Raw genomic sequence first — 9,365 nt, forward strand, 5'->3', positions numbered from 1 at the left:
TTCTTCTGCCCTTCGTTGACCTTGCCAGCCAGGCAGCAGTGAGCCAGGGCATTCTGGATGATGTGCTTGTTAGACTTGGCACTCGGCTCCTTGTATAGTTTGGGTCCTGTGAGAAGAATGCACATTTAGATGGTTTGACATTTAGAGCAATTGTGTTAATGTTAGAAAAATGGTGTACAGGTATGTCTTCTACCTGTGTACTCATTGTTGGAGGGATTGGAAGAGGTGGTGGAGTCATCTTCCCAATCCTTCTCTCCGTTACGACTAATAGTCGAAGGACAAGAAGAAAGGCCTTCTGCAGAGTCCGGCCTGTAGATAATCACGTACAAACAAATGACACACACAGACGTAAAAAAAAAAAAAAAAAACCCACAGTCAACACGTAGAGGGTGATGCAAAAAAGCAGGAATGGAACAATCCGGCGAAAAATTGCACAAACAGACATGCACACACACATTAAACACACACACACACACACACACATTAAACACACACAGACATTAAACACACACAGACAGAAAGAGATGTTGTAAAACAAGGTCAGACACTGTGACACAATTTTTCAAACCCTGTCTGTTGTCTTGCATTACATCATACTGTTCATACTCAGAGGAAGCTGTGCAGCAAAGGGACAGAGAGGCATGTTCAGCCAAGCAAAGCAAATCTCAGTGCTGTCTTTACGGCTACTGTGTGGGATGAGCTCGAGTTCTCGTGGAGGAAACGGTAAACACAGTGGTGAAGTGCAGAGCAGCCAACATAGAGAAGAGAGCAAACAACAGCCTGAGAGCAATACTGCAAAAGGCAGAAAGGATAAGGAGCAGGAGAGCTGAAGCGGAAACAGTGTAGCCACGCGAGTCTCATGAACTTTAATGCAGAAGAAAATACTGCAGAAATGGAATATGTCAAATTATTTCTCTCTCGAGACTGCCCCTCTAATGTCTGCGTTGAAGGAATGTCTCATGAAATGCAGGCGGAAGTTATGTGGAGATTGGTCTATATGGAGCCACATCGAGTACACATTACTAACCTTCCCTTTCTTTCTTTGGGAGAGTTTAGAAAGAACGGGATATGGGATACTTTTTTGCCTCTGAGGGACGCATGCAAACAGAGAAAATAAGAAAGGGAAGAGAATCGAGAAAGTAAGCCTCATAAAAGTCAAGAGTTAAGAAGAAGGAAAACAACATAACCCCATGAAATGAGTCTATAGTAAAGTATAGGATATCAGGGTGTGACACAAAGGGGAATATAAGGTGTGAGTTGTGAAGTTTAGTTTTGGAAAGGTTCAAATGAAATATAAAAGTAATCCTGAAAACGTTTTTTATAATCTTTATAAAAATACATAAAAGTGTGATATTGTGCAGAAAGTAGGTGATATTTAGTTAAACCCTTTGAGCATAATGTTAAAGACCATAAGATACAACCCACCACAATGTTAAAAGTGTGCAAAGCAGCACACTGTGCAGGAAAACACTTCTAGGTTGTTTTAACTGGGTTATAAAGAGTTATATAAAGTCACAGAGCATTGCGTCTGTGCTCCAGGCAGAGAATGGGCCTTACCTGTTATTCTTTTTGTTATTTGGCAGATCCTTGTCATTGTCAGCCAGATTGAGAGATGCCAAAGAAACACTTGATACTGAGAATCCTCGAGGACGCACCCCTGCAACACAAGCACAGGTCAGTCAGTGGCTGTCACCCAGAGATACTGTATGTGTGTGTTTATATGAAATGTGTTTATGGCATTCACCTGTCGCTCTCACGGGGGGCGCAGACTCCACGACGTCCCTGTGGATGGACTTGGGTCTCGGCTTCTTCTTGAGACTTCCTGTTCGAGGCTTGATGACGTCGTCCATGTCCTCCATCAGCTTGAGTTGCTTCCTCCTCAAGTATTCATATTTGATGTATTCCTTCCTCGCCTTATCGTCATCCTTCTTCAGCTGGTCCTCCTCTGCTTTCAACCTGCGGGAGGAGACCAGGATGATGAATCCACACTCAAGTTTAAGATAAATGTTGTCGGTATTCATGCTATAGATCATGGAACACTGTTAGCATTGGCTAATATATGAGGAGTAAGAAAGTGTGACAAACCGTGCAGCTTCCCTCTTCTGCTCCTGGCCCAGCTCCTGCTCCTGCTTCTTCTCCTGAGTCTCCTTCTCCCTCCTCAGCCTCTTCTCCAGCAGAGCTGCTTTCTTTGCTGCCATGTCTTCTTCCCCTTTCACATCATCCTGGTGTTTAATGGGTGAAGAAAAAAAATACACATGTCAGATTGTACATAGACATATTTACACTGCAACATTATAGCTTTCATGACAGTAATTATGACAAATAGCACTATACTGTGTATTTATTGGAGTTAGGGCGGTATTTGGTATTTAATATGGCAGTAATCTAAGTGACAATGCTTTGACATTGCTCTGTAATCATAGCTCTAATGGTCTACCATGCATCTGTCATTGCTGCGTTGTGTGGCCTAGATTCACTCATGTGTGTCTTTGATCAGCACATGGCTCAACAGGCACAACGCTGCACATGTTCCCAGCTCACATAGTAAGAGATTCTTCCTGTCCCTGCTGCATGCATATAGCCCCACGAGGCCGTATGCACTGAGGCTTATTAACTGTGATTATCAGTTAATATAAGTGAAACATTGGTGCTCTGATGCTGACACGTCTGGAAGGATTTAGGCTGGCAGGTTAGCTAAGAGGGAACCAATTTTAAAGGTGACCTATCACGCAAAATGCACTTTTGTACGTCTTTTATACATGAATATGTGTCCCCGGTGTTCCAGGGAACTCACAAAAGTGCATTTTGCGTGATAGGTCACCTTTAAAATTGGTTCCCTCTTAGNGGATTACAAGTAGGCAAAAATGAGTCATGCAAAGAAAAGTTGAATAAAGAAAGTGAGCAGACTCGGTTGGGCTTATTGCTGTGTGGATGTATGAACTGGGAGAAATCATTTTGCTACAGTGAATATTGCTTTACAGGCATATTAGAATGAATTTGACAGGCTGTGTGTGTGTGTGTGCTTCTCTAGTACATACGCTGCAAGCCAAATTACCCCCCCTCACCCCCCCTCAGACAGAGGACAGATTCTGCTCAGACGAGATTCACAGTCCTGACCCGTCTCCAACTGCCTCCCTTGTTCTCTCCTCCTCTGTTTTTATCAGACAACAAAATCTGTGATCCTCAGAGATCACAAAAGTGTATTTGTCTTACTCAGTCCTCAGGCTGAGATCTCCCAATGTTACACACATTAGTTTCTAAATTAATAAAATACTGACTGTACCACTTTAAAAGCATCTCTGTGCCGTCGGAACGTTGGAAGGAGCAGAGCCAGTGTGGGTAAATAGTATGCGGGGAGCGTGGGTAGAACAATTTGAATTCAAGTCACGGTCCGAGCTGACTGGGACTTTCCATTCTTCAAAACACAGTAGCCAGTTTTCACACTTGTGCTCTGCTTTCTCTGTATTTCCCCTTCCTTCTCATTCATTACATTGTTTATATTTAGTTTGTGGTGTTACAATTGAAAAAGTAGAAAAGGAGGGAAGAGAGGGACACAAATGGTTGTGAAGAGCAGTAAAGAGACACCCTGTATCTTAACCAGGCCGTGTGTGCATGTCCATGTTTTTGATATGAAAAACAGAAGTGATGTTGTTTTAACCATTAGGCAGCTCTCTCTGGTGCCCGAAAACAGAGACCCAATCTTTTTTTGTCTTTATATTCCTTCTAGAAAGTAAATAAGCAGATCTTTGTACGTCTACCTAAATGTTTCCTACATAGGAAATAGTCTTTATAGGGGTCTAGAGACGTTCTGTTTATAACATGCATTTATCATAGATTCGGGTTACTCACTCGCTGCTCTGTGCATCCATCTCTGCATATGTGACATATTTAAACTAAACCCCAGATGGTGTTTTTGGCCGCTTTCATGAAGCGTATGTGTTTGACATTAAACCACTCAATGAAACATGTACTGTACTCATTTAACTAAACACACCCACACCTGAGCCTGTTACCAAGCAACAGTTTGCAGGCCATGACCTCCTTGAGCTGTCAAAAAGCTGTATGATCCTACGATTGTTGCTCATTGAACATCTTAACAGAGACACTGAGAGAAGGAGTGTGACAGATGTGCTAATGGAATGATTAAATAACTACATATACAACCATATGACTGCAGCATTAACCTCAAAGGTGTGTGTGTGTGTGTGTGTGTGTGTGTGTGTGTGTGTGTGTGTGTGTGTGTGTGTGTGTGTGTGTGTGTGTGTGTGTGTGTGTGTGTGTGTGTGTGTGTTGCAGAGTAACTACCTGGTGTTTATGGCTGAGCTTTTCTGGTGGTTTGAAGTGGTAAAACCCTCATTTGTACAGCCCAGAGTCTTCGATCCAAACGGTACTGTGCAAGTTAATGATCAAATCAGCATGCTTTGTTAACAGCAATGATTATGACAGTTATGCATGCTAAACTATTAATAATAATGAACTCAAGGCTGCAGAAAAATATAGATTTTCTGTCGTATGTTTCTCTCTGCAGCCTGTGAGCCTGTGTCCTCCTGTAGAAATATGGCTCCTGTGTCCAGTCCTGTCAAACAGAGCTATGCAGACAGACCTGACAGCCCAGAGAACATCCCTTCACAGGGTAACATATCTCATATCTAAAGGGGAATGGCAAAACTATTTCTTATGTGATCATGTGGGAATAGATGTCACAATGATATATAGTGTGGATTCGTCAACACTGCTTTTTTTAACACAACTTTCTGAAAAAACAGTTATATCTTCACTTCAATGAGGCCATCCATACAAACTTGTGTTAAAAGAAGACATAGTTGGTATTATAGCAGGAACATGCATTACTTCAGAACAGTGGAAAAATGTGTTGTTGTGTTTTTTAAATCAGAGGCCCCCTAGTGGCTGATTTATAGACATGCACTAGCTCGTATGCTACGTTTGAGCCTTACACTTTTCTTTACATTTTAACAATACAGTATTTTGCCTACGTATTTAATCTTCATTCTCCCTGAAGCTAAAGCACTCCACTGCAGCATTTGTTGTTCTCTTGTGATATAATGGATTTCACACATCCATTAAGAAGCCCCTCTGTGTCTGTAACAGGTATAATGAAGAGGTCTACCTCCATGTCCTACGTGGATGGCTGTGTTGGGACATGGCCCAAAGAACATCGGTTAGTACTCAAACTCCAACTAGAGCAGATCAAATGAGATACAAATGTGAAAAGGTCTGTTGTTTCCTTATTAAACTTATTAATAAGCTTATTAAACTCACAACACATTTCCTTCCTCCACCAGCTCCTCCTCTCGGGGAATCTCCTTTGAGATTCCTCTGGACGGAGAACCCACTCTGCCGTCCGGCGGCATGACCCGCTCTGCCAGCAGTGACGGCCTGGGGTTCAAAGTTCACTATGCATCTCGAGGGAGCATGAAACGCCACCTCTCCCTCATGCCTGTTGATGTAAATGGACAGAGCAGACACATACCAGAGGAGGATGATGAGTTCACTTCCCAGAAATCCCTGGAGCGGAGCAATACGTTCTCCATCAAGAACCAAAGCAGGTACAGCAAAGGGAGGATGTTTCCTCTCCTGTATTTAAGGTTTTATCCATGCAAGCACGTGCTGCACCAGCAAGAGGCAGTACACATTAGCTGCCTGTTCACTCTAAGATGCTTTTTGGTGCTGCTCCTCAACTTTTAATAGTTTCATGTGTATGTAAACTTTATAGTATAGATAAGCACAGAATAATGAAGCTTCACACAACTTTTAGATTTAAGTTGTTCTTAACAGTTCAAAACATTTGAAAATACTATGATATGTTATTGTTTTTTTTTACACACATTAACACTCCTACTGTAAATACCCATATACATTTGTTTTCAGCAAAAATGTGTTTGGGTTAAGTCACTCTTAAAGGGCTTAACTTAAAAAGTGTGTATTTTTTTTTTTTACGAATGTTGAAACTGCACGGAGAGTCATAAAGATAAGAAGAACACCCAGCTGTTTATCACTCTGGGTAACTAGAACAATTAGTCAACGTGTGTCACTGTTATCCAAGAGTTAACTTACCCAAACCTGTCTCCAGGTGCTCCAATGGAGTCCTCCCTGAAAGCAACCATAGCCACAACGATCACCATGGCAACCACAGTGGCCACATCAGCCCATCCTCCCCCCCGAGCATCGAGGAGGCGCTGAAGATTATCCACGACACGGAGAGGCCTCACGCCTGCCTCGGGTCGGGGGACGGAGACGATGGCTTCTTCCTCCATGGTGCGGAGCCGTCAGACCCTCCGGGGGCTCACGGTCCAGGAGACGACCTGGGACCAGCTAAGGCTCGGCCAAACGACCACGACCCCAACTCCCTGTCCACCGATGAAGTGGACACGGGCATCCACGTGAGGACAGAGGACATCCAGAGCTTGGATGAGGACTCCTCCTCTCTGAGAGACTACTCAGATATTGACCAAGACTGTGAGGCCATGACCCGGTCCTGTCCGCTGCCTGACCAGCCGGAGAGGGAGAGGGAGAGGAGCCGGCCCGGAGGAGGGGAGGGGGTCGGTCAGGCTAACCCCGAGGGTGGGAGGGGGGACGGTGGGGACAGCCCCTGTCCCAGTACAACACCCACCATCCACAGATCCCACACACTGAGCCCCGCCTCGTCCTGCGGAGGCTCTGGGGCCATGGTCCGTATGACGAGCTTTGCAGAGCAGAAGTTCAGGAAGCTGGAGGGAAGGAGCAGCGGAGGAACAACCCCAGAGAGTTCAGACCTCAACGTGCCGTACACACACCCGCCAAAAAGCCTTTCTGCTCCGGTTAGTGTCCTTTTGTGTTGCTCAATCCCTCTTTCATAAAAACTCTAATTTTGTTGCAGGGGCAGAAATGCAATTTGTAGTGAGATGTGTTTTTCTTTTCACTATTTTCTAGATATCTACACCTCCTTTGCCAATCACATCTCCCTCTCCAGCAACGCCTTCCCCCAGAGACCCCTCCCACCTGATAGCCACAGAGATGATTCAGCTGAGGATGAAGCTGGAGGAGAAACGTAGAGCCATTGAAGCCCAGAAGCAGAAGGTAAACAGATACAGGGAAAGGTGGGATAACAGTAGTAACGTTATACATGAATGATCATATTATTATGCTCTTTCACAGGTGGAAGCAGCGTTCACCCGCCATCGCCAGAAGATGGGCAGAACAGCCTTTTTGAATGTAGTAAGAAGAAAAGGGATCACTGCCCCCCTCAGCTCAGCGGCAGCAGAAGCCCCTTCCTCAGAGCCACTATCAGCCTCAAAGGAAACCAGGCAGGGCAGCATGGAGGGGGCGGAGAGATGCAAGCCAGATGGAGCAGCGCCTAGATCCCCCTGTGAGGATGGAGCAGGTGAGTAACCAAAGAAAGTATGCTCTCATAAATGTAGTAAAAGGCTTTAACACCAGCTCAAATGAACTGAATCATTATTTGGTGATACAGGAATGTCTCCAGGAGAAATCGACCTTACGGAATACACGCGCTCCATCGATAGGCTGAACACGTCGCTGGGCTTCCTGCAGACAGAGATGCAGCGCCTGGCCCAGCAGCAGGAGAGGATCATGTCCATGAGAGAGCAACAGCAGCAATCCTGGGTCATCCCTCCTCCTGCTCCATCTCCACACAGGTATCACTTTTGCTAAATCTACTGTTTTTTTTTACATAATTCTGTAAACTCATATATGACCGGGTGTGTTTTCTTCCCCCGCAGGCAGCTCCGTGAGTTGCGCAGCAGCAGTGTTACAGGCCGGGGGTCAGGTCGAGGCTCGGTTGGGTCTTTGTCCCCCATCCTCTCTTCTTCAGGCTCTCCCCACGCTCCCAACCGTTCCCCTGCTGGCCTAAAGCGGCGGCCGGCCTCCTTCCACGCCAGGACAACTCGGACTCCACGGCCAAACGATCTGAAGGTCACGCCCTTCAGTCGAATGCTCAACACCCAGACCTCAGTGGACAGCCTACCCAGACTGAGGCGCTTCAACCCCAGCCAGAACCAGAACAGCTCGTTTGCTTACCTGGGCCACGATGAGGGGCCTCCTAAAAATAGGGACCAAGAGGCCAGGGACAACAACGAAAGCACTAAGGACAAAGAAGAGGATGTGGAAAGGAAGAGTGCTGGCACTCCTCAAGCTACTAATATTGAAGCAGCCAAAGAGAGGGGAAATGAGGGGGAAAGAAAGACTCTTTTTAAGCCATATGGCTCCTCAGAGGTGGTGAAGGAGCCTCCATCTGACCTGAGACAAGCAGGAAGACCTCCCCTCGGTCAGGAGATGGCGGGAGAGGGTGAAGGAGAGGGAGAGGCAGGAGCAGGAGCAGACATGTATGGAGAAGACCAAAAGATATGCTGTGGATTCTTCTTCAAGGTGAGCTGGAGCTACATAATTATATTTAAGAGGATAATTGTTATAGTTTTATGATAATGGTTGGAAACTAGATGTGGCAGAATTGGACGCAGGTTTAGCCATTAGCTTTAACCAAAATTAAACTAACACTACTTGATTTGGTTGCCGTTCTCACATTGTGATACCTGTATGCTGCCTTTAAGCCCGCGTCACACTGTCCCGAAATGTACACCCGATGGACACACGAATATGGATTTGTGAATTTCGCACGAAGATGGCCCCGAACCACACACAAAGGCAACATTTACATTACACTTAAGACATACAACTGCAACGAAAGTAACAAAAACAATTATGTTAAAGTACTATGATACTGTACTGATATTTTCAGACTTTGTTCTTTACTTTATCCGTTTTTATATGTAGAAGATATTAAGTTTTCTCCGTAGTGTTGTTTCCATAGCAAAAACAACTTCCTGTCAACTCGCCTTCAAAATAATATATTATATCCTTTTCAGTTTCACAGAACACAAATTGGGTTATTTACATAATATGTTTACATGATTTGTTGTGCAATAAAACAACCCGATGGACACACGATAAAGGAAATGTTCAAATTCGGCTCTGATCGTAGCAACATCGGGCCATTCGTGAGGGCATCTTAAACCATCGTATGACCGCCTGTGGAGTTTCTCAGGCTTCGGCAGCAACTTCGTGAGCGGTGGCAAAATCTTTGGCATGCCAAAAAATTGCCGAAGGACCTTGCGAAGGTTCATTTTCGTGTTGAATTCGTGTGTCAATTTTTGCCCTTCGTAAGGCCATCGTTAGGGCATCTTGTTATCATCGGTGCCATCGGGCATTCGCCCCGATCAAAGTGAGGGCGAATGCACCGATGATAACACGAAGATGACACGACTTGACAAGATGCCCTCACGAGTGCCTTACGAAGCTGCTGCTCACGAAGTTGCTGCCGGAGCCTGAGAAACTCCACCGGCGGTCAT

The 9,365-nt window shown here is 45.1% G+C and overlaps 1 protein-coding gene across 1 annotated transcript in view; it reads left to right on the forward strand.

The window, feature by feature from the left end:
- Positions 1–4,299: 4,299 nt before the first annotated feature.
- LOC104949581 (calmodulin-regulated spectrin-associated protein 2-like) overlaps positions 4,300–9,365 on the forward strand; it is a 13,807-nt gene continuing 8,741 nt past the window's right edge. Inside the window, exons 1-9 of the mRNA XM_010775960.1 lie at positions 4,300–4,387; positions 4,529–4,633; positions 5,110–5,179; positions 5,304–5,567; positions 6,092–6,818; positions 6,931–7,077; positions 7,156–7,381; positions 7,472–7,655; positions 7,740–8,387. Coding sequence (XP_010774262.1) covers positions 4,315–4,387; positions 4,529–4,633; positions 5,110–5,179; positions 5,304–5,567; positions 6,092–6,818; positions 6,931–7,077; positions 7,156–7,381; positions 7,472–7,655; positions 7,740–8,387 — 2,444 coding nt within the window. The 5' untranslated portion in view covers positions 4,300–4,314. The remainder of the gene's footprint in view (positions 4,388–4,528; positions 4,634–5,109; positions 5,180–5,303; positions 5,568–6,091; positions 6,819–6,930; positions 7,078–7,155; positions 7,382–7,471; positions 7,656–7,739; positions 8,388–9,365) is intronic.

Source organism: Notothenia coriiceps, unplaced genomic scaffold, assembly GCF_000735185.1.
Source record: "Notothenia coriiceps isolate Sejong01 unplaced genomic scaffold, NC01 NC01_scaffold00016529, whole genome shotgun sequence".
In the NCBI taxonomy this organism is placed as follows: domain Eukaryota; kingdom Metazoa; phylum Chordata; class Actinopteri; order Perciformes; family Nototheniidae; genus Notothenia; species Notothenia coriiceps.